Source organism: Loxodonta africana, chromosome 1 (assembly GCF_030014295.1).
Source record: "Loxodonta africana isolate mLoxAfr1 chromosome 1, mLoxAfr1.hap2, whole genome shotgun sequence".
Taxonomy (NCBI): Eukaryota; Metazoa; Chordata; class Mammalia; order Proboscidea; family Elephantidae; genus Loxodonta; species Loxodonta africana.
The window spans coordinates 2,243,136-2,269,058 of NC_087342.1; the positions used below are offsets into that span (position 1 = coordinate 2,243,136).

The 25,923-nt window shown below is 40.8% G+C and overlaps 2 protein-coding genes across 2 annotated transcripts in view; both read right to left on the reverse strand.

Annotated features, from left to right (window-relative positions):
* Positions 1–17,875, reverse strand: part of CFAP44 (cilia and flagella associated protein 44) — a 148,161-nt gene extending 130,286 nt beyond the window's left edge. Inside the window, exons 1-2 of the mRNA XM_064280501.1 lie at positions 17,849–17,875; positions 17,259–17,346 (exon numbers count right to left, since the gene is read on the reverse strand). The gene's annotated coding sequence lies outside the window, so the exon portion shown is untranslated. The remainder of the gene's footprint in view (positions 1–17,258; positions 17,347–17,848) is intronic.
* Positions 12,834–25,923, reverse strand: part of SPICE1 (spindle and centriole associated protein 1) — a 102,153-nt gene continuing 89,063 nt past the window's right edge. Inside the window, exons 15-17 of the mRNA XM_010592948.3 lie at positions 17,849–17,951; positions 17,259–17,346; positions 12,834–13,055 (exon numbers count right to left, since the gene is read on the reverse strand). Coding sequence (XP_010591250.1) covers positions 13,002–13,055; positions 17,259–17,346; positions 17,849–17,951 — 245 coding nt within the window. The 3' untranslated portion in view covers positions 12,834–13,001. The remainder of the gene's footprint in view (positions 13,056–17,258; positions 17,347–17,848; positions 17,952–25,923) is intronic.

Here is a 25,923-nt window from a genome sequence, read left to right on the forward strand (position 1 = left end):
GCCTGGAAGCTCCACTAAAACCTGTCTGCCATGGTTCTCCCAGCTGGTATTTGAAATACTGGTGGTATAGCTTCTAGCATCACAGCAACACACAAACGGCCACAGCACGACAAAACTGACCAGTAGGTAGTGGTTCATACAGGCACCAGCTGCTGTCCAGTCAATTCAGACTCATAGTGACACCACAGGCATCAGAGAAGAACTGTACTCTAGAACACACACCAACCCAACAACTTCTACATGTACAATTCAGTGACACTGCTTACGCTCTTCAAGTTGTACAGCCGTTTTTACCCTCCTTTTCCAAGTTGTTCCTCCTCCATTAACACAAACTCACAGCCCCCTAAGATTCCTATCTAACCTTTCAAGTTGCTGTTGTCAATTTGATCCCATATTAAAAAAAAAAAAAAAAAACACCTGATAGCTCTAAAAAGAGCACAATGCTCAAGGCAGGTATTCTTTACTAGTTAAGCTATTGTTTCTTTTAAAGAAGACTTCAGGAGACATGGGCTAACTAAACCCATTGCCGCTGAGTGGAATTCCAATACAGAACTGCTGCATAGGGTTTCCAAGGCTGTAAATCCTACAGAAGCAGACTGCCACATCTCTCTCTGGTGGAACGGCTGGTGGGTTTGAATCTCCGACCTTTCAGTTAGCAGCTGAGCACTTAACCACTGTGCCACCAGGGCTTCTAGGGGCAATCTGACTAGGTTTAATTCCTAGCTCTTCCTCTTACTAGTTGTGAGGTGTTAGACAAGTAGAGATGATCAGCTGGGTAAGAGGCTGAGCTCATCCCATTGATGCTGAGCTCCGGCCCTTTTATTTTACATTAAATGGAAACCTGCTCCCTACAACTTACATCCATTTGGCCCTTGTTCTTTCTTCTAGGAACACACAGTCCTGTGCACCACAGTCATTCAAATAATTGTAGCTGGATCTCATTTCCCACCAGATCTTCTCTTTCCCAGTTAAAGTAGCCCAATTCTTTCAACTGTTCCTTAATGAGACATGGTTTCAAGTTTTTTCACCATCTTGATCACTCAAGAAGTTAACTCCAAATGCATTACATATCCTTCTTGTATTAGGGTGTCTCTGTGCCTTCTCTGAGGTCAACTGTCACTACAAGCTAGCTCTCTGTCTTGTCTAGGTCTTCCCTGACATACACTGTAAACGCAGAACGTCTGCTTCTGATGCGACTACCAGAGCTAGGTCAGATCTCATAAATTAAATCTTATAGTCCTCCAGACTTCCAAGTCAGCCCAAAACATCATATGCTACCCACATGCTTGCGGGTCCCCATGACACTCTCACTTCTGACCTGTGTTATTCTTGTTAGGTGCCGTCGAGTCAGCTCCAACTCATGATGACCCTATATACAACAGAAGGAAACACTGCCCAGTCCTGCACCGTCCTCACAATCATTGCTATGTTTGAGCCCACTGTTGCAGCCACTGTGTCAACCCACCTCGTTGAGGATCTTCATCTTTTCTGCTGACTCTATTTTACCAAACATGATGTCCTTCTCCAGGGACTGGTGCCCCCTGATAAAATGTCCAAACTATGTGAGACCCAGTCTCACCATACTCGATTCCAAGAAGCATTCTGGCTGTACTTCTTCCAGGACAGATTTGTTCATTCTTCTGGCAGTCCATGGTATATTCAGTATTCTTCACCAACACCATAATTCAAAGGCATCAGTTCTTTGGTCTTCCTTATTCACTGTCCAGCTTTCACATGCATATGAGGCCCAAGCACACCACAGCTTGGGTCAGGTGCACCTTAGCCCTCAAAGCGACATCTTTGCTTTTCAACAGTTTAAAGAGGTCTTTTGCAGCAGATTTGTCCAAAGCGATACATTGTTTGACTTCTGACCCACTGGCTACAAATTCAAGGGTTTCCTCTACCCTTTCAGGATGCCAGCTATAAGCCTCAGGGCCTTCATCACTTCTGACCTGCTGGTTCCCACTACTCCCTTAGGTTTGATAATCTGGTAGAACTCACAAGATTCAGGAATGTGCTATACTTACAATTACAATTTTATTATAGCACAAAGGATACAAACGAAGATATGCATCAAGCAAGGTCTGGGAAGGTTTCCAAAGTGAAGCTCCCACGACCCAGATATAGGGTGTATCACCCTCCCAACCACTGATTTATCCTTCACCAACCAGGAAGCTCACCAAACTTCAGTGTCCAGAATTTTTATTGGGGTCCTAATAGAGAGACTATGAGTTGGAATCGACTCAACGGCATTCTGGTAATAGGTAGGTGTGATTGATTAAATCATTGCCCACATGGTTGAACTCAACCTCCAGTCCCCTTTCTCTGAGGTAGTTACCTGGCCTGGCCAGCCCCCACCCAAGAGTCAACTCATTAGCCTAACCTGTCAGGTAGATGTGGTCTAGAGCCCCTGCATAAATAACAAAGACTCCAATCGATGGGAAAATTCCCAGAGTCTAGAGATTACTGCCCAGGAACTAGGAAGAATGACCCAATTCTCTGAATACACACCACATCTCTCAATTTTGTGTCTTTTTTGTAGGATCTGGAAGCTTTCTAGAAGAAAGGGACTATCACTTTGCTTACTGGAAACACTGTTCTTCCTTTAAGGCAGCCCAAGATCATATTAAGGGACCCCGGGTGGCACAAATGGTTTGTACTTGACTACTAACCTAGAGGTTAGCAGTACAAAACCACCTGGCGCACTGCGGAAGAAAGACCTGGTGAGCTGCTTCCATAAAGATTACAGCCAAAAGCCCCTGTGGAGCAGTTCTACTGTGAGTCAGTTTTTAAGATCATGTTAGCTTCCTTTTTTTGGTGGGGGCATGGGGAGCAGGGGAGGTGGTGGCCCTAGGCTTATCATATACTGATTCCTCACAATCAGTTATAACCAATTAAAAAAAAAACCCAAGCCCATTGCCATCGAGTCGATTCTGACTCATAGGGACCCTATAGGACAGAGTAGAACTGCCCCACAGAATTTCCAAGGAGCGGCTGGGGATTTGAACTGCCAACCTTTTGGTTAGCTGCCATAGCGCTTAACCACTATGCCCCCAGGGTTTCCTAGAATCGCTACTCTTCATGTGTTCTTTACCATGTCCTGTCTTGTACAATTGAATGATCTAGGTTTGGGAGTCTATTTAAGGATTATTTTATATTTCATTTCATAGGTTTCAGCTCATTAGTCCAGCCTTTGGCTAATTCAATTAAATAACTTATTAGGTAGACTGCCCAGCTTTGAGTCAACCCAGAAGAAGAAGAAGAAAAAAAAAAAAAACAGAGTACACAGTGATGCAGAGGTATGTGTTACCACAAGGCTGGCTGGAAGCCAGATACTGCCCCCCAAGGTGCTATTATCCTGATTAATTCACCAGAGTCCAGGGTCTGGTCCTGATCCTCACGTGTTCAAACACTAAGTCTCAGCAGTGTGCCAGAACTGGCCATGTTAAGACTCACAAAAGACCAATGCAAAAGAACAGACTTTCAGTTTTTAATTTGCAATGTGAAATATAACTGCTGAGAGGATAACAGCTCATGTTTATTGAATGTTTATCATCTGTCAAGAAGAGTTTCAGGAATTCTACACAAAGTATCTCATGTATTTCTCAAAACAACCCTATGAGGCAGGTACTATTATTATCATTGTACACATAAGAAATGACTCTGCATCCTTCCCCCTCACCCAATTCATGCAATTGGTTTCCAAGTCCTGTTACCAAGCGTCCTGTTATTAAGGCTTTCAAATTCATCCCCTCCCTTCTATTCCTACTGTCACTTCCCTATCCTGGTCTTCACGTCTTATAGTTATTAGGACAGAGAGAGACTGTCTGAACCTCACCTCCGCGCCCTAGTCCCTTTTCCTTCCCAGAAATTCTATGCAGTAGCCACCCTCTGCAACTCACGATTCCTTAGATACACTGAATACTTACATGCTGATGTATCTTTGCCTATTTGCTCAACAAATATTAATTAAGCAGAACCCTGGTTGCCCAGTGATACAGTTGCTAACCAAAAGGTCGGTAGTTCAAATCCACCAGGCGCTCCTTGGAAACCCTAAGGGGCAGTTCTACTCTGTCCTCTAGAGTAGCTTTGGGTCAGAATTCACTCAATGGCAACGGGGGGAGGGGAGGGATGCAAGGGGGGGAGGGTGTATGTGTCATACAAGGTGACCTGATGGCGCAGTGGTTAAGCGCTCCGCTGCTAACCCAAAAGGTCGGGGGTTTGAACTCACCAGCTGCTCCATGGGAGAAAGATGTGGCAGTCTGTTTCTGTAAAGGTCACAGACTTGGAGCCCTATGGGGCAGTTCTGCTCAGTCCTATTGGGTCACTATAAGTCAGAATCAACTTGAAGGAGCCCTGGTGGTGCAACGGTTTTAAGCATTAGGAAGCTGACAGAGAGGTCAAGGGCTCGAACCCATCAGCAGCAGCTCCACAGGAGAAAGGCTTGGCGACCTGCTTCTATAAAGATGACAGCCTAGGAAACTCTATGGGGCAGTTCTACTCTGTCCTATAGGGTTGCTATGAGTGGAATGGACCAGACAGCACAGGGTTTGGGTTTTTTGGTTGTTATGTGCCATGCGTGTGTGTTACCTGCATTCTCCTATTTAATTGTAACAGGAACCCCATGAGGTAAGCATTACCACCTTCCTCTTTCGAGATGAGGAAACTGAGGTGCAGCGTGGTCAGTCTGCCAAGTCTCCCACCGCTAATTGTGGGTCCCGGCAGCACTCCCCCAGCAGACTCCCCGCCCCTGGTTTCGCTCAGTCTAACTCGTCTCCTGCTGTGTCCCGCCATCTCCCGCCCTGGCCAGATGGGGAGCTCCCGGCAGGGACAGTGTCCATTTCGTGTCCACACAGCGTCTAGCTCCGTGCCTGCGAATGCGCCTCCCTTCAAACGTTTGTTTCACTGAAACGTAGGGAGGACGCAGGAACGTGTTTCAGCAAACACCCCTGAAGAACAGAGGTTCAGCTTGAGAGAGTTCAACTTGGGCTCACGGCTCTAGGACTCGCTAACAGATTTTCAGCGAGCGGCTGCTGGAGTCGAAACTTACCGAAGACACCACCCGCAGCTGCGCGTTGTTAATCACTTTTCCCCCGCGGCTTTTCAGTTTACTGTGGTTACCACGGCAACGCCAAGGCGGGCGGAAATGGGGACGCTCCGCGACGCGCATGCGCAACCCAGTTTCCGGTGACATCCCCGGGTGCGGTGCCTGACTTCCGGTAAATTTCCGCAGGACAGGTGCCTGGCTTCCGGTGAAATCCCGCGGGAGAGGGGCCCGACTTCCGGTGAAATCCCGCGGGTAGGGTGCCTGACTTCCGGTGAGATCCTGCGGGAGAGGGGCCTGACTTCCGGTGAGATCCTGCGGGAGAGGGGCCTGACTTCCGGTGAAGTCCTGGGGCGGTGGGCCGAGCCTATAGCTGTTCATTATCCAGGCTCAGTGGCGCCTTGGTGGACGCGGGTCTGCGCTGCCGCTGGCCGAGCCTTTAGCGGTCCTTTATCCCTGTTCAGTGGCGCCCCGGTGGCCGTGGCTAAGCGTTCGTCTGCTAACCAGGTCTTCCACCAGCAGCTCCTTGGAAACCCAGTGGGGCAGTTCTCTTCCCTGTAGGCTCGCCAAGGTTGGGAATAGACTCAATGGCGTTGGGTTTGGTTTGGGGGTTTCTCCACGCTCAAAGCCATACAGAAAAATCCGGCATTCTGCCGTGTCATTGTTAAAGGATGTAAATATATGATTCTTGAATACTTTCAAAGACACCTAGACTATAATACAAAATGGCCCCATGTTGAGGTGTTAACTGTGATTTTTAAAAAAGTGTGCAGGACAGCAGCAGGCAAGTTGTCAGCAACCTGAATAGCAAAGATGCACCATGGTTAAGCGTAAAGGGGATTTTACGTCGTGGGTTTCTTGGTCGCAGAACAGTGGGAGTACACTCAAATACCGGGATAGTTAGGCAAATTTCTGGGCTCAGAGGTTCGTTCTTCACCATCTCGGGGTACAGTGCTCATACTGATTTAAGTATCAGTGCTGTTGGTTACAAAACATGGCTTGAAAATGACTGCAACATCACAATATTATCTGGACTTCGTACCCAGAATATATAAATTACTCTTACAATTCAGTAAGACTAACAACCCAATTTTTTAAATGGGCAAAAGATTTGAACATTTCAAAGATAAATGGCTGATAACCCCATGAAAAGATGGTTAACATGGTCAGTCATCAGGGAAATGTGCATCACGGTGGGTATCGTAAAAGGACTGGCAACACCAAATGTGGCCAGAGTGTGCAGCAAATGGGACTCTCACACACAGTCCTGTTGGGAATGTAAAATGGCACAACCACTTTGGAAAACTGACATCTTCTTAAAAGCTAAACACACACCAAGCCGTTCCACCTCCAAAGTATTTCCCCAAGAGAAAAATACGTCTTCACAAAATTTTGTTCATAGCAACTTTATTTACGATTGCCAAAAAAACTGGAAATCACCTGCATGTCTACTGACAGCTGAATGGATAAACATCCGTACAACAGACTACTACTCAGCAGTCACAATGGAGAAACTGAAGCAGACAACATGGATGAATCTCAAAATAATTATGGCGAGGGAAAGAGGCCAGATACGACATGGCACATAGTGTATGATCCCATTTACGTAAAATACAAAGAATCTAGTGACAAAAAGCAGGTCAATGGTTGCCTAGGGTTGGGGGCCAAGACATGGATACACTGCAAAGCAGTACAAGGAATCTTTTGGGGATGACGGTTTTCTGTTGATTATGGTGATAGTTTCAAGAGTATATACAACTGGCAAAAGTCAATGAACTGTTCCCTTTAAATGAATGTAGTTTATTACATATAAATTATTTCTCAATAAAGCTGATAAAAAATGGTTACAATGTTTTATTGGTTTCTATAACCTTTTACAATAATGTTCTAAAAACTCTGTCCTATGCATTTGTTGGTGTTTTGAAATGTTCTCTTTAGTCCAGTATTCTGTAAGACTAAAACAAACAAAAAAACTCCATTATCCTTACTATTATTATATAGTACACCCAGGGTGTCTGAAAAATCAGAAAACATAGGAGAAACTTATTTTAAACAATGATGTCAGTTGCATTTTCACATAATATGCTCAATATATTTTTCTTCATTTTCCAAAGATCTTTACAGGTGAAATACCTCTAAATTTAACACACTGGGTCCAATTAATCTGAGAATACAATAAATTCACTAGAATATGTGGAAACACAAGGGGAAATAATGTATTTATCAATCCACAAAAAAATTGGCTTACTGTGAGTCAGGCTCTGTCCTCAGAATATTTATGTACGTTTACCTCACTTACTCCAAACAAGTCTATACACCAGAAAAACCCATTTGCCACCGCAAGTCGATTCCAACTCATAGTGACCCTCAAGGACAGAGTAGAGCTGCCCGGTAGGGTTTCCAAGGCTGAAATCTTTACGGAAGCAGACTGCCACATGTATCCTGTGGAGCAGCTGCTGGGTTTCAACCTTTGACCTTTTGGTTAGCAGTGGAGTGCTTAACCACTTCACCACCACAAGCTGATAAGATATATTATTATCTCTGACTTGGAAATGGACAAGATGAGATTAAGTAATTTACCCAAGGCACACAGCTAGTAAGTGGCAGAGTTGGGCTCTGAATCCAAGCTTTCTGGTTGCAATACTGTGTACTCTTAACCACTGTGCTGTATCAGTTAGTTCTCATAACTTAGGGGAAGGTCAGTAATCACAAGCAAGAGCTTTAAGTCCTGGTAGTTTCCTCATCTGCAAAATGAGCATAATAGCACCTACCACATAAGGCTGGCATGAAGTCATGTAAATTGCCTACAACAGTGCCTGGGGCTTAGGAGACATCAAATTATTATCAAATTCTGCTAATCCAAATGAACTCATTGCAGACTAAAGGACTGATTTATACCATAACTGCATTTAATTCACAGTCTAGTTTTCTCCTAAACTGTCATTTTGAGAACTGTAATTTTAAAGTTTAGCAAGTGATTAACAGCTTTGGGGGGCATATTGGAGAAGTTATGTTATCTGGTGGCGCAGTGGCTAAGAGCTCAGCTGCTAACCAAAAGGTCAGCAATTGGAATGCACCAGGCACTCCTTGGAAACCGTATGGGGCAGTTTCCCTCCATCCTATAGGATCACTGTGAGTCAGAATCGGCTCGATGGCAGCGGGTTTGGTTTTTAGGCTGAACACTGGAAACAGGGACGCTCAGTTTGGATTGTCAGAAGTAAATACTGGTGCAGTACATCACAGACTCGGCGGAGAACACTCTCTGCTATGCTAAGGATCAGTGGTTTTCACACTTGAACATGAATCAGAATCACCTGCAGGGATTATCACACGAGACAACAGTTTCTGATTCAATAGATGTGGGCTAGGACCCGAGAATCTGCCTCTCTAACATGTACCACAGGGGATATTGACACTGCTGCTTGGTGCCCATACTCGGAGATCCACTAAGGCAGATGGCCGAGAGCTGATGGACACAGGCCACAGGGTAGCTGAATAGTTCATTAAAACCAAATGTGCACCAGTGTGTGCTTTGTGGGCACTAAGTATCTTCAGCCCCCAGGTGTCTGTCAGTTTGTCGTACTGTGGGGGCTTGCATGTTGCCGTGATGCTGGAAACTACGCCACCAGTATTCAGATACCAAAAGGGTCACCCATGGAGGACAGGTTTCAGCTGAGCTTCCAGACTAAGACAGAATAGGAAGAAGGACCCAGCAGTCTACTTCTGAAAAGCATTAACCAGTGAAAACCTTATGAATAGCAGCCGAACATTGTCTGATATAGTGCTGGAGGATGAGCCCCCCAGGTTGGAAGGCACTCAAAAGACGACTGGGGAAGAGCTGCCTCCTCAAAGTAGAGTCGACCTTAATGACGTGGATGGAGTAAAGCTTTCGGACCTTCATTTGCTGATGTGGAACGACTCAAAATGAGAAGAAACAGCTGTAAACATCCATGAATAATCAGAACCTGGAATGTATGAAGTATAAAAAAAAAACTAAAACCAGTGCCATCGAGTCGATTCCGACTCATAGCAACCCTAGGAAAATTGGAAATCATCAAAAATGAAATGGAACGCAAAAACATTGATATCCTAGGCATTAGTGAGGTGAAATGGACTGGTACTGGCCATTCTGAATCAGACAATTATATAGTCTATTATGCCAGGAATGACAACTTGAAGAGGACTGGAGTTGCATTCGTCATCAAAAAGAACATTTCAAGATCTATCCTGAAGTACAACGCTGTCAGTGATAGGATAATATCCATACGCCTACAAGGAAGACTAGTTAATATGACTATTATTCAAATTTACACACCTACTAAGGCCAAAGATGAAGAAATAAAAGATTTTTATCAGCTGCTGCAATCTGAAATTGATCAAACATGCGATCAGGATGCACTGATAATTACTGGTGATCGGAATGCAAAAGTAGGAAACAAAGAAGATAGATCAGTAGTTGGAAAATATGGCCTTGGTGACAGACACAATGCCGGAGATCAAACAATAGAATTTTGCAAGACCAACGACTTCTTCATTCCAAATACCTTCTTTCACCAACATGAACGGTGACTATACACATGGACCTCCCCAGACAGAACACACAAGAATCAAACTGACATCTGTGGAAAGAGACGATGGAAAAGGTCAATATCATGAGTCAGAACAAGGCCAGGACCAACTGTGGAACAGACCATCAATTGCAAGTTCAAGCTGAAAATGAAGAAAATCAGAGCCAAGTCCACGAGAGCCAAAATATAACCTTTAGTATATCCCACCTGAATTTAGATACCATCTCAAGAATAGATTTGATGCATTGAACACTAGTGACCGAAGACCAGACGAGTTGTGGAATGACATGAAGGACATCATACATGAAGAAAGCAAGAGGTCATTGAAAAGACAGGAAAGAAAGAAAAGACCAAGATGGATGGCAGAGGAGACTCTGAAACTTGCTCACGAACGTCAAGCAGCTAAAGCAAAACGAAGAAATGATGAAGCAAATGAACTGAAGATTTCAAAGGGCGGATCAAGAAGACAAAGTATTATAACGACGTGTGCAAAGAGCTGCAGATAAAAAACCAAAAGGGAAGAACACAGCGTTTCTCAAGCTGAGAGAACTGAGGAAAAAATTCAAGCCTCAAGTTGAAATAGTGAAGGATTCTATGGGATTTTATGGATTCTAATTGTGCTCATCAAGATTGAAGGAAGACTCATCAGCAACCTGCGTTATGCAGATGACACAACCTTGCTTGCTGAAAGTGAAGAGGACTTCAAGCACTTACTAATGAAGATCAAAGACCACAGCCTTCAGTATGGATTACACCTCAACATAAAGAAAACAAAATCCTCACACCTGAACCAATAAGCAACATCATGATAAACGGAGAAAAGATTGAAGTTGTCAAGGATTTCATTTGACTTGGATCCACCATCAACAGCCATGGAAGCAGCAGTCAAGAAATCAAAAGATGCATTGCATTGGGTAAATCTGCTGCAAAAGACCTCTTCAAAGTGTTAAAAAAAAGCAAAAATGTCACCCTGAAGACTAAGGTGCACCTGACCCAAGCCATGGTATTTTCAATTGTATCATATGCATGTGAAAGCTGGACAATGAATAAGGAAGACCAAAGAAGAACTGATGCCTTTGAAATGTGGTGTTGGCAAAGAATACTGAATATACACCATGGACTGCCAAAAGAACAAACAAATCTGTCTTAGAAGAAGTACAACCAGAATGCTCCTTAGAAGCAAGGACGGCAAGACTGCATCTTACATACTTTGGACATGTTGTCAGGAGGGATCAGTCCCTGGAGAAGGACATCATGCTTGGCAAAGTACAGGGTCAATGGAAAAGAGAAAGACCCTCAGTGAGGTGGACTGACACAGAGGCTACAACGATGACCTCAAGCATAACAATGATTCTAAGGATGACACAGGACAGGGCAGTGTTTGGTTCTGTTGTGCATAGGGTCGCTATGAGTTAGAACCAACTCGACGGCACCTAACAACAACAAGTATCTTGAGAATCAAGTTTCACAAGCTTGGCTGGGTACTGGAATCATCTAGGTTTGAAAAATACTGACATTCATGTCCTTCTCCCTGGGATTCTAATTGGCTGAGGTGAGTCCTGAGCACTGGGATTTTAAAAGACCCCCAAGGGATTCTAATGGTAGCCAGGCTGAGAAACCAAAACCAAACCAAACCCACTACCGTCAAGTCAATTCCGACTCATAGCGACCCTACAGGACAGAGTAGAACTGCCCGATAGAGTTTCCAAGGATCGCCTGCTGGATTCCAACTGCACCTTCTGGTTAGCAGCCATCATACTTAACCACTACGCTACCAGGGTTTCCAAGGCTCAGAAGCACTGCTTAAAAGGCTCTTTTCCACTCATATAATATTCTTGGAGTTTTTTTCTATGTGGTTTTGCATTTTATCAGCAAAAACTACCGTTTGTAGGATGAATACTTAAATATCAGCCCCACGGACTGCCAGTGAGCTAGTGGTCAAAGTGCTCTGCACTGGTTCTTAACCCTGGCTGCATATTAGAATCACTCTTGACCCACCAGATAGTCAGTCTGGTATTTTCTAAATGCTCCTTAAGTTGACAATCATGGTCTTTGAGGCCTAAAGGAACGTAAAGGAAAGAAAAGGAAAAAAAAAACTCAATCACTTGGAGAACATTAAGGAAAATGCATATCAAAGGATACATTCACAAACCAAGTGACTAACTTGACACTTGACGTTTCAGTCATATAAGGAAAAGAGGAATGCTAAAATGGTTTCTATCCCAGACAGGGATGAAAAAAAAAAAATTTATTTATTAAATACCAAGACTCAAGAAGTGCAATACAATTGGAAGAATCTGCAACGACGCAAATGAATACAGATGGTTTCATGTTTAAAAAAATCTGTGGAACCAGAAGAAAATAATTTCTTTTGCCACCACTGCAATGAAGAGGCGCAGGTAGAAGTTGACAGGACATTCTAGAACAATGGTTACAAGTGGAGGGGAAGGAAAGGTGCTGTCTGACAAAGTTCCCCAGGTAGTTCCCACACACCACTCCATTCCACTGCCACCCGACTCTAGTCGACAATTCCTATCACAGAGCAAAAGGCAGAGAGAACTCAAAAAGCAAGTTTACAATAAGAACCAAGGTCTGAGAGTCAAACAGGTGCCTTGAAGACAGACCTACCCTTGAATGAATCTGCTCAGATTCAGGATTACAAAAACTGATGGTAACTTCTGGGTTTCAATTCTGTTTCAAACACTAAATATACCATGAAATGAGTTTTACTGAATTAGTAATGCTGTGCATTACTATTATTGATGACATTTAAACATTTAAAAACAACACAGGAATTACATAATACACACAACCGCTCTCACCTACTTAGGCTAATCCATACAAAGACTCCCACACCAGCTATCCAGTCCCACTTGACAGCAGTGACTTCCCCCAGAAACAGAAGTCAAAAAGGATGTTAAATTTCTCTGAAGGCTAAACTAATCACACAGAAGCATTTGATTACAAGTTTTATGCAAAGCAAGTCAGTTCTTCAGAAAAAGAATAAAAATGGAACAGATCAATATTTAAAATACACTATTCAGACAAAAAACAAAACAAAACCTAAATAAATATGAAATGTGTAACTCAAATAAAAACAGAAAACACTTAAAATACCTACAAAATTATCAGAGTACAAAACTTTAATTTCCCTTCAGTTAAAATTTTATTCAAAAGGAGTTATAGGTAGCTTGTTTGATGAAACCTATTTGAAAATGTCGATTATTTTTAAAACACGCTTTATTTCTTTGTTCCCTTAGTACTCATTAATAGAGTCTTTGCAGGTTTTATCTGAAAGGACATACAAACTGGAAAGCAGGACCAGGAAAAGGGGAGAACAAGCTGAAGAACAAACATTCAAGGACAAACTCCGTAACGTTTGACTTCACTTATGACACATGGGTAGAAAGGGCAAACCATCCTTCTTCATTTTGTTTCTCCATCTGTCGAAAAAAGAGGCAGAAAAGATGTAGAAAGTGACTAGGCTGAGCTTATACTAACATGAGACCACACGAGATTTGTAGATCATTTAGACCAAGTACATACGAAGTGTCCTATGCCATTGAATTGTATTAAAAATTAAACTGCTACTGTAAAATTTTTATTCTCTAATAGAGATGCTCCCAAATAACTGATTCCCTGGTAAACACAACCCTTATTGATTTAACAGTCCTAATTAAAAAAAAAAAAAAAAACACTCTTCTGTCAGTTTGTCATACTTGGTGGCTTGCTTGTTGCTGTGATGCTGGAAGCTATGCCACCAATGTTTCAAATACCAGCAGGGTCACCCATGGTGGACAGGTCTGAGCGGACCTGCCAGGCTAAGGCAGACTAGGAAGAAGGACCAGGCACTCTACTTCTGAAAAACTTGGCCAGTGAAAGCCTTATGAATAGCAGCAGAACACTGTCTGATATAGTACCAGAAGATGAACCCTTCAGGTTGGAAGTATGAATCTAGGAAAATTGTGAGTTGTCAAAAATGAAATAGAACATAGGAAGAGTGATATCCCAGGCATTAGTGACCTGAAATGGAGTGATATTGGCCATTCTGAATCAGATAATCATATGATCTACTATGCCGGGAATGACAAATTGAAGAGGAATGGAGTTGCATTCACCATCAAAAAGAACATTTCAAGATCTATCCTGAAGTATAATACTGTCAGTGATAGGATAATATCCATACACCTACAAGGAAGATCAGTTAATATGACTATTATTCAAATTTATGCATTAACCACTAAGGCCAAAGATGAAGAAACTGAAGATTTTTACCAACTTCTGCAGTCTGAAATTGATCAAACATGCAATCAAGATGCATTGATAATTACTGGTGATTGAATGCAAAAGTTTGAAACAAAGAAGAAGGATAAGTAGTTAGAAAATACAATCTTGGTGACAGAAATGATGCTGGAGATTGCATGACAGAATTTTGCAAGACCAACAACTTATTCTTTGCAAACACCGTTTTCAACAACATAAACAGCAACTAAACACTTGGACCTCACCAAATGGAATATACAGGAATCAAATTGACAACATCTGTGGAAAAAGACAAGGGAAGAGCTCAATATCATCAGTCAGAACAAGGCCAGGGGCTAACTATGGAACAGCCTATCAGTTGCTCGTATGCAAGTTCAAGTTGAAGATGAAGAAAATTAGAGGAAGTCCTCAAGAGCCAAAGTATGACTTTCAGTATATCCCACCTGAATTTAGAGACCATCTCAAGAATATATTTGATATATTGAACACTAATGACCCAGACCAGACGAATTGTGGAAGGACATCACACATGAAGAAAGGAAAAGGTCATTAAAAAGACAGGAAAGAAAGAAAAGACCAAAATGGATGTCAGAAAAGACTGTGAAACTTGCTCTTCAACATAGAGTAGCTGAAGTGAGTGGAAGAAATGACAGTAAAAGAGCTGAACAAAAGTTCTCAAAGAGTAGTTCGAGAAGACAAAGTAAAGTATTATAACGAAATATGCAAAGACCTGGAGTTAGAAAACCAAAAGTGAAGAACACACTCGGCATTTCTCAAGCTGGAAGAACTAAAGGAAAAATTCAAGCCTCGAGTTGCAATACTGAAGGATACTACGGGGAAAACATTGAATGACACAGGAAGCATCAAAAAAAGACGAAAGGAATACACAGTCACTGTATCAAAAAGAACTGGCCGACGTTGAACCATTTCAGGAGTTAGTATATGATCAGGAACCGATGGTACTGAAGGAAGAAGTCCAAGCTGCACTGAAGGCATTGGCAAAAAACAAGGCTCCAGGAATTGATGGAACACCAATTGAGACGTTTCAACAAACAGATGCAATGCTGGAAGCCCTCACTTATCTATGCTAAGAAATTTGGAAGACACCTACCTGGCCAACCAACTGGAAGAGATGCGTATCTGTGCTCATTCCAAAGAAAGGTGATCCAACAGAATGCATAAATTATCAAACAACAGCATTAATATCACACACAAGTAAAATCTTGCTGAAGATCATTCAAAAACGGCTGCAGCAGTATATTGACAGGGAACTGCCAGAAATTCAGGCTGGTTTCAGAAGAGGACGTGGAACCAGGGATATCATTGCTGATTCAGATGGATCTTGGCTGAAAGCAGAGAATACCAGAAGGATGTTTACCTGTGTTTTACTGACTATGCAAAGGCATCTGCTTGAGTGGATCATAACAAATTACGGATACACTCTGAAGAATGGGGAGTCCAGGACACTTAATTGCACTCATAGGGAATCTGTACCTAGACCAAGAGGCAGTCGTTCAAACAGAACAAGGGGATACTGTGTGGTTTAAAATCAGGAAAGGTGTGTGTCAGGATTTTATCTTTTCACCATACTTATTCAATCTGTATGCTGAGCAAATAATTCGAGAAGCTGGACTATATGAAGAAGAAGGCGGCATTTGGGATTGGAGGAAGACTAACAACCTGCATTACGCAGATGACACAAACTTGCTTGCTGAAAGTGAAGAGGACTTCAAGCACTTACTGATGAAGATCAAAGACCATGGACTTCAGTATGGATTACACCTCAACATAAAGAAAACAAAAATCCTCACAACTGGACCAATAAGCAACATCATGATAAACAGAGAAAATACTGAAGTTATCAAGGATTTCATTTTACTTCGGTCCACAGTCAACACTTATGGAAGAAGCAGTCAAGAAATCAGACGATGCATTGCATTGGGCAAACCTGCTGCAAAAGACCTCTTTAAAGTGTTAAAAAGTAAAGATGTCATTGACCGAAGCCATGATGTTTCAATCGTCTCATATGCATGTGAAAGCTGGAGAGTAGATAAGGGAGACTAAAGAAGAACTGAATCTTTGAATATGGTATTGGTGAAGAATACTGAATACACCATAAACTGCCAGAAGAAGGAATAAATCTGTCTTAGAAGAAGTACAACCAGAATGCTCTTTAGAAACAAAGATGGCAAGACTTCATCTCGCTTACTTTGGGCATGTCATCAGGAGGGACCAGTCCCTGGAGAAGGACATCATACTTGGTAAAGTAGACGGTAAGCAAAAAAGAGGAAAACCCTCAACAAGGTAAGACTGACACAGTGGCTTCCACAATGGGCTCGAACATAAGAATGACTGTGAGGGTGACGCAGGATGGGGCAGTGTTTCACTCTGTTTTACGTGGAACTGACTCGACAGCACCTATCAAAAATAACAATTAAAAAGAAAAAAAAGAATGAACCCAGTAACAACTTTCAAAATGACAAAAAGAAAATTATTTCATCTTAGTAAATTAAACTTGGTGCTAAATTCCAGGAATCAAGGGTAAATTATATAAAACAGTTCACTTTAAAGTTTTTTTTCAAATATATGAAATAGCAAAAGACAAACCTTCAGTCTTGGGCGACTGGGATATGTGAGCCTATCATTTTGGGCTGAAATACTCAGTGTTTATTGAAGCACTCAGTATTTGGTCTGATCACTGAAGTTATTAAAAAGAATAACAAAGAAGTCCGCCCCCACCACCAATATCAGACAGTTGTTGGCTCAAGATTACAAATGTAATTTTTGTAATTTTCAAGATATCCTCAGAATTTATAATGACCAAACAGTTAAAGAAACTATATTTTACTGTATCACAAGCACAGACAAGTGACTTCTGCGAAAGCTCTGGATACGCTGTCAGGTCCTTGGTTCTATGCATCTCTACCGCAAACCAGAAGAAATGAAGAATATATGGGATTTATTTACCTTTGTGTGCCATAACCTCCCTGACTAATGGCACACTCATATAAGGCACAGTGGAGTACAGTCACAACGAAAGTGACAGGCCCCAGGGCAGGGCTGTGCCAGGCCCCACCCAGCAACACCCAGGACACCTATGACCACTCAAGGCACACCTGTGTGTCCTGCCACTAGCCTTTAGGGAGTGCTGAAAGCGTACAGAATTTTATCTTATTCCTTCCTTACCCTACAAAATACAGAAGGCATTATGTCTCATTTTTGTTTTTTCTAATGAAGTTGAATTAGTATTTCTTCTAAAAATTTTGTACTGTCTTTACGGTAAGTGAAGAATAATAAGTAAGAACGGAAATCACTAAATCGGCCACCTCCCATCCCTCCCCTCCCGTCCCCTCCAGATTTGACAATTTCATTTCATCATGTACCTTTGCTCTTGGATTAAGAGGTACGAATCGTCCACCTCCTGGGGTGGTGTCTAAGGGAGAGCAGGAGTTACTAGCAGCCCCTGAAGATCTGTTTATGAGAAATAAAAGAGAACAAGAGAGCAAGCTGTTATTATTAATATTTAAAAATTTCTGAAACCCAGGAAGCTCACTATATAAAAAACCCACTGCCGTTGAGTCGATTCCGACTCATAACGACCCTACAGGACAGAGTAGAACTGCCCCATAGAGTTTCCAAGGAGCGCCTGGAGGTTTGAACTGCCGACCTCTTGGTTGGTAGATGTAGCGCTTAACCAGTACGCCAGCAGAGTTTCCGCTCACTATATATGTGTGTTATTATCTTTGTTTTGTTTTTGTTTTTTTCAGTACCCAACCTGTACTTTTCTACTTAATTATGCCTTGTTCCTCACTTCTTCTTTTTCCCCCAAAATTCTCCTCTCCAATTCTCTCTACATGAGTAAGTCTGTCTGAACCTAAGTCAGATATTAGGTACTTCCTTTTGGCAAGAAGATGATTAAACACACACTGTAGTACTGATTTTTTTTAAGCATCTATTTACACTGTAAGCCTACCTTCTTGTATTCACCGCACCAGGAGGCGAGACAGTGCTGCATTTTGAGCTTTCTGGGACTTCTGCTCCCGGAACAGATACCTCAATTGTCCTCTTTCCTCCTTCTGAAGTATAAAAATAAATATTAGTTCATTACATTTCATTAAATGAAATAAAAATTCAACTTGATTTCTTTTGGTAAACTCCCCATTATGAATTTGGGGGTCTTTCTATATTTTCATCATTACAACCCACAGACACACGTGAAGGATTTCCTTTTAAATGAACTGATACCAGAAACTCTAGTTATTAGTGTCAATTCAGTAGCATATCAGTTCAAAAACCAAAACACCAAACCCACTGCCGTCGAGTCGATTCCAACTCATAGCAACCCAACAGGACAGGGTGGAACTGCCCCATAGTGCTTCCAGGGAGCTCCTGGTGGATCTGAACAGCTGACCTTTTGGTTAGCAGCTGTACCACTTAACCACTACGCCACCAGGGTTTCCAGAGCCACTGCTGTGAGTTGGTTAGTAGAACTGCCCCACAGAGTTTCCACAGAGCGCCTGGTGGATTTGAACTGCCGACCTTTTGGTTAGAAGCCATAGCGCTTAACCACTATGCCACCAGGGTTTCCTGTCAGTTCATGGAGAGCTAGAATCTTCAAACAAGTATCATGTCAGAACAGGAAGTGAAACATGGAAATTAAGAGCTAGCCCTGAAGAACTTCAGATCTTTGCCAAAAGCAGCCCATGTAAAGTTCTCTAAAAATTAAAAGGGGAAAAAAAAAAAAATGCTGAAGTAATTCAGGAAAACTTAAACTCTCTTAAAATCTATTACATTATTACTGTTAACAAACACATTAAGCAGTCCAATAAAAAGTGAAGTCGGCTGAAAAGGTGAAATGGCAATGATATACATAATTCTGTGTATTTTCAACATTTCAGAAGTAGGTAATCAATCAACAAATATTTACTGGATATCTACTAATGAAAGACTTTATGCCCATCCCAGGCGGTTTCACAGAGGCTCTAAACCAGTAATTTCTGACCTTTAAGAGGTGACGAAATCAACTAAATGAGATGAAAGAAATGGAAGCACTGATTAACCTTAAAGATCTATTGAAACAAAAGATGTCACTTTTTATCATAAAGTTCTTCTTTCTCCTTTTTAATAATATTTTATTGTGTTTTAGATGAAAGTTAACATGGCAAATTGGGTTCCCCTTTAACAATTTTTACACAAACTACACCACTGGTTATAATTTTTACATAACGTGTCAGCGTTCTATTTCCATTCTGTTTGTTCTGTTTCCATCGATCTAGCTCCCTTCCCTGTCTCGGCCTTCTCATCTTTGCTTTTGGGTAAATGTTGGTCTTTTGGTCTCATATAATGAATTGTTTAAGGGAGCGCATTACTCACAGGTGACGTTGTTTATTTTATGAGCCAATCTATTATTTGACCTGCAGAAATAGCTACAATTCCAAGTCAAAGGGTATCTCAGGGCAATAACCTTGAGGGTTCCTCTAGCCTCCATAGGGCCAGTAAGTCTGACCTGTTTTTTTAGGAATCTGAATTTTGTTCCACATTTTTCACCTACTCTGTCCAGGACCTTCTACTGTGCCCCTGGTTAGAATGGTTGGTAGTGGTAGCCGGGCACCATCTAGTTCTTCTGGTCTCAGGCTGGAAGAGGCTGTGGTTCTCGTTTGGGCTGTTGGTCCCGTGGATTAGTTTCTTCTTTGAGCCTTTGATTTCCTTCATTCCCGTTGGCTCCATTCCAGTAGAGACCAGTAGTTGTATCTTAGACAGCCGCTCACTAGCTTTTAAGACCCCAGACTCTACTCACCAGACTAGGATGTAGAACATTACCTTTGTGAACTATGTTATGCCAGTGGACTAACTTGTCCCCCCAGGACTACGGTCCCAAGCCTTTTGACCAGTAATTGAATTCTGCAAGTTGTTTGGATCTGTCTAGGAAGTCTCTGTAACTGTGCCGTCTATGTGCTTTCTTCCATATATGTGGATATATGTGTAGCACACACAGATGTGTATATACACATGCCTGCAGATACACCTATACACGCACGTGCGTTTACTCACACGTGACTTCCTATACACATATACGCATCCATATGTACATACGTAACCACACACATAGTTTTGGTTGTTTTACAATCGTTGCAAAATTGTATGTTATAGCATTTATTGAAATTGTCCCTTTTTCTCTGTAACTCCTAGTGTCTTTATTTAGCTTGGTCAAGTTGTGCTGACTTCACCCATAATTGGGATTGCCTTTCCCATCACCAAAAGTAATGAGTGTCTACTCTCTAAAAAGTGATTCCCCCTCCTCCTTCCTCTCATCCCTGGTAACCATCAAAGAACTCTGCTTTCTGCGTGTTATCTGTTCTCGAGTTTTTATAATAGTGGGACCATACAATAGTTTTCTTTTTCTGACTAACTTCTTTCATGCAGCATAACGGCCCCCAGATTCATCCATGTTAAAAAATGTTTTGCGAACTCCTCAGTATTATAGTTGTGCGGTGTTCCATTGTGTGCGGTGTGTGAGGTTCCACAATTTGTTTTTCCATGCATCTGCTGATGGGCACTTAGGTTGTTGCCATTTTTTGCTATTGTCAACAATGCTGCAGTGAACACAGGGGTGCATGTGTCTATTCGTGTCACTGTTTTTATATCTCTAGGACATATACCTAGGAGTGGGATTGCTGGATCATAAGCTATTTCTATTTCTAGCTTTTTAAGGACATGCCATTACATTTTCCATAGTGGTTGTACCATTTTACAATCTTAACAGCAATGTATAAGAGCTCCGATCCCCCCACAACCTCACCAGCATTTGCTGTTTTCTGTTTTTTTGGTCATTACTATTTTTGCATCGGTGAGATGGTATCGCATGGCAGTTTTGATTTGCATCTCTCTAACGGCTAATTATCAAGAGCACCTTTTCATGTATCTGGTGGCCACGTGAATGTCCTCTTCGGTGGAGTGTCTGTTCATGTTCTTTGCCCATGTTTTGGTTGGATTGTCTGTCTTTTCTGTTACTGAGGTATTGAAGCTTTCAATATATTTTAGCGATTAGACCCCTTATCAGATATATCATTGCCAAATACTTTCTCCCAGTCTGTAGGTTCTCTTTTTACTCTCTTGGCAAAGTCTTTTGATGATTACAACTATTTAATTTGTAGGAGGTCCCATTTATCTAATTTATCTTCTGTCATTCATGCATTTTTAGTTTTCTTTGATAGGCTATTTATGCTGAAAATTAGGTCTCTAGTTTTTACCCTATGTTATCGTCCAGGACTTTACAGTTTTAGCTTTCACATCTAGGTCTTTGATCCATTTTGAGTTAGTTTTTGTGCATGCTGTGAAGTATGGATCCTGGTTCACTTCTCTGCATATGAATATCCAGTTTTGCCAGCACATGTGTTAAAAAGAGACTGTTTCTCCTCACTGAACAGACATTGGCCCTTTGTTGAAGATCAGCTGCCCGCAGATGGATGGATTTACTTCTGGGTTCTCAATTTTATTCCATTGGTCTATGTGTCTGTTACTGATTACCTTGGCTGTACAACAAGTTTGGAGATCAAATGTGAGACCACCTACTTTGTTCTTCTTCTCCAATATTGCTTTAGCTATTTGGAGCCTCTTTCCTTTCCATTAATAAGCCTTGGTGGTGCAGTGGTTAAGAACTCAGCTGCTAACCAAAAGGTTGGCAGTTCAAATCCACTTGCCACTCCTTGGAAATTCTATGGGGAAGTTGTACTATAAATCGGAACTGACTCGACGGCACCAGGTTTGGTCCTTTCCATATAGAGCTGGAGATTAGTTTTTTGATTTCATTAAAGAATGTTGTTGGGATGTGGATTGGGATTGCATTATATCTATAGATTCCTTTTGGTAGTACTGACATTTTCATAATGTTAAGTCTTCCAATTCATGAACGAGGGATGTTTTTCCATTTATGTAGAACTCTTTTAGTTTCTTGCAGTAATGTTTCATAGTTTTCCTTGTATAGATCTTTTACATCCCTGGTTAGGTTTATTCCTAGGTATTTTATTTTTGGGGGCTTTTGTAAATAGTATTGTTTTCTTGATTTCCTTTTCAGCGTCCTCCTTGTTGGTATAGAGGAACCCAACTGATTTTGGTGTGTTGATCTTTTACCCTGCCACTCTGTTGTATCCTTCTATTAGTTGTAGTACCTTTCTTGTGGAGTCTCAGATTTTCTGTGTATCAATCATGTCATCTGCGAATAAGGATAGTTTTACTTTTTTCCCTTCCAATGAGAATACTCTTTATTTCCCTTCCTAGCCTTATTACTCTAGCTAGGGCTTCTGGTACAATACTGAATAAGGGTAGTGATAAAGCCCATCCTTGTCTTTTTCCCATTCTCAAGGAGAATGCTCTCAATTTTTCTCTGTTGAGAGTAACATTGGCTGTTGGTTTTGCATATACGCCCTTAATTATGTTGAGGAATTTCCCTTCTATTCCTATTTTGCTTACAGTTTTTATGAGGAAAGAGTATTGGATTTTATCAAATGCCTTTTGTACATGGAGGTAATCGTGTGATTCTTCTCCTTTGTTTTATTTATGTGGTGAATTACGCTGCTTGATTTTCTAATGCTGAACCATCCTTGCATCCCTGGTATGAATCCCACTGGATCATGATGGTGTATTATTTTTTTGATATGCTGTTGAATTCTCTTGGCTAGAATTTGTTGATAATTTTTGCATCTGTATTCATGGGGCATATTGGTCTGTAATTTTCTTTTTTAGTGCTGTCTTTCATGGCTTTGGTATCAAGGTTATCCTGGCTTCATAGAATGAATTAAGGACTATTCCTTCCTTTTCTAAGTTCTGGAATAGTTTGAACAGAATTGGTTTCAACTTTTCTCTGAATATTTGGTAGATTTTCCAGTGAATTTGTCTGGGCCAGGGCTTTTTTATTGCTGTTTTTGTGAGTTTTTTTAATGACCTCTTCAACTTCTTCTTTTGTTATGGATCTGTTCAAATTTCCTACCTCTTCTTGTGTTAGGTAGGTAGCGTATTTTTAGAAATTTGTCCATTTCTTCTAGGTTTGCAAATTTGTTGGAAAGCAATTTTTCATAATATTCTGTTATGATCCTCTTTACCTGTTAGTTCCGTTGTAACTGTACCCATTTCATTTCTTATTTTGGCTATTCACATCTTCTCATTTTTTCCTCTGTCAATTTGGTCAGTTGTTTGTACCTTTTACTGATCCTCTCAAAGAACAAACTTCTAGTCTTGTCAATTCTGTCTATTCTTTTTCTGTTTTCTATTTCATTTATTTCTGCTCTGATCTTTATTATTTCCTTTCTTCTGGTGACTGTGGACTTCTTTTGCCACTAGTTTATTTGTTCATCTTGTAGGGTTAAGCTATTGATTCTGGCCCTTTCTGCTTTTTGATGTGTGCATTTTTTACCATAAATTCTCCTCTGAGCACTGCTTTTGCTATGTTCTGAAAGTTTTGGTATGTTGTATTTTCACTCTCATTTGATTCTAAGAATTTTTTAATTTCTCCTATTACCCCAAAATTTTTAAGTAAGGTGTTATTCAGTTTCCATGTATTTATTTTTTTTCCTTGTTCTTTCTGTTACTGATTTCTAGTTTTATAATGTTGTGATCAGGGAAGATGCTTTGTATTATTCTGATTTTTTTTTTTAATTTACTAAGGATTGCTTTGTGGCCTAAAATACAATCTGTTCTGGAAAATAATCCATGTGCATTTGAGAAGAACGTGTACTGGGCTCATGCTAGGTGGTATGCTGTATATATGTCTATGAGGTCAAGTTGGTTGACTGTGTTACTTAGATCATCTGTATTTTTGCCAAGTTTCTTTCAAGTTGTTCTATCCATCAGTAAAAGCGGTGAGTTAAAGACCATTCTTTTGGTTACCGTTTGCTTGATAATATTTTTCCTCCATCCTTTGATTTTTTTTAACCTATTTATGTCTTTATGTATAAGGTGTGTCTCTTGTAGGCAACATATTGATGTGTCATGTTTTTTAACCCATTCTGCCACTGTCTCTTGACTGGTGCATTTAAGGCACTCACATTCAGTGTGATCACCGATAGGTATGAATTTTCGGCTGCCACTTTATTATGCTTGTTTTTGTGGTGTTAATGGTTTCTTTGTTCTGCTTCATTTTCAGTGCCGAGTTCTTTTTATTTATGGATTTTGTCTTCATATGCTTCATTGTTAATTTTGTGTTTACTAAGCTTTTTATTTTCTTCTTTATTTTGTTAAGCAGATTAATTTTCTTTGTGGTTATTCTGAAATTTACCTTTATCTTCCTAAGTTTAAAGCACTCTGTTATATCTTGATACCACCTTGACTTCCTCGCCGTATGGAAATTCTATAAATGCCACACCACTTGTTTCTATCCCCATTTTTGTTTGGAGGTTGTTGTCGTTTACAGACTGACGTCTCTGGTTCCCTGTCTGCAGTTCTGCAGCTTTATTTCACTTCGGAGAATTGTTCATCTGGGTTGGTATCTGGGAGAGGCTGTTGAGTGTCTTAATGTCAGGTTGTCGTTTAATGTCATTGGTTCTTTGTCTGAAGGACTTCCTTTAATATCTCTTTTAAGGTTGGTCTGGTTTTTACAAATTCCCTTGTTTTTCTGGGAATGCACTAGTTTCACGATCATATTTGAAAAACAATTTTGCTGGATATATGATTCTTGGCTGGCAATTCTTTTCTTTCAGGGTTTTATATATGTCATCCCATTGCCTCTTGCCTGCAGTTTCTGCCAAGAAATCAGCACTAGTATTACTGGTGCCCCCTCTGTAGGTCATATTTCATTTTTTACAAGCCGCTCTCAGAATTCTTTGTCTTTGATTTTGGAAAGTATGATTATCATATGTCTTGGTGACTTTCTTTTGAAGTCTATCCTGTATGGGGTTTGCTGAGCTTCTTGGATGGAAACCTTCTTATTTTCATATTAGAAAAGTTTCCGCCAATAAATCTTCAAAAGTTCTGGGTTTTTCTTTTTTTCCTCCTCCTGTTCTGGAATTTCTATTAAGAGAAATTAAAAAAAAAAATTTTTTTTTTAATTTCTTTTAATAACGTGAAGTATTCCTCTTAATAGTGTCCCACATAACTCTTAGGCTTTCTTCATCTTTCTTCATTCTTCTTTCTGATTGTTCCTCAAATTGGTGTTAAAGGATTTGTCCTCTATTTCACTGTTTCTTCCATTGATTCAATTCTACTTCTGTGTCCTTCCATTGAGTTATCTATTTCTGATATTTATTGTTAATTATCTGGGTATCTAATTGTTTTTGTACGGTTTCTAATTACTTATTTTGTCATTTTGTTCTCGTACCGTTCTCCTGAATTCTTCTAGGGGTTTATGTGTGTTTTCCTTAATCTCTTTGAGGATCCTATATATAAGTCTTTGAATTCCTTATCAGGTAGCTCTACTACCATTTCTTCCTCAGGTAGGTTTTCTACCCCTTAATTTTGCTCATTTGCTTGAGCCAGCCATCTTATCCTGTTTCTTTGTATGATTTGTTATTGTCTGCTGTCACCAAGGCATCTGGGTATTAATTTATTTATAAATTTCTTTATTGATTACATGTATGTTTTGTGCTGATTTTTTCATTTTGTTTTGATGCATCTGGAGCTTTGTTTCTTCTCTTTCTCTTCAGAACGTCTTTCTTCCTTTGTATTATCTTAATTGTTGTTGTTTTGTGGTTCTGGTCTATGTGTGCCCTTGGTGGTATCTGTTGGCCGAGTGTGACTTCTTCTCACTACTGGGGATGGTGGGTGTCATAAATTGCATTGTGTCCGCCAAAAATACAGTTAGGCCAACTTGGTTAGGCCATGGTTCCCAGTATTGTGTGGTTGTCCTCCATTTTGTGACCTTCCTATGTGTTATAAATCACAATCTCTGCCTGTGGTTAAAGAGGATTAGGGTGGGATGTAACACCCTTGCTGAGGTCACATCCCTGATCCAATGTAAAGGGAGATTCCCTGCGGTGTGGCCTGCACCACTTTTTATCTTACAAGAGATAAAAGGAAAAGAAAGCAAGCAGAGAGCGGGGACCTCATACCACCAAGAAA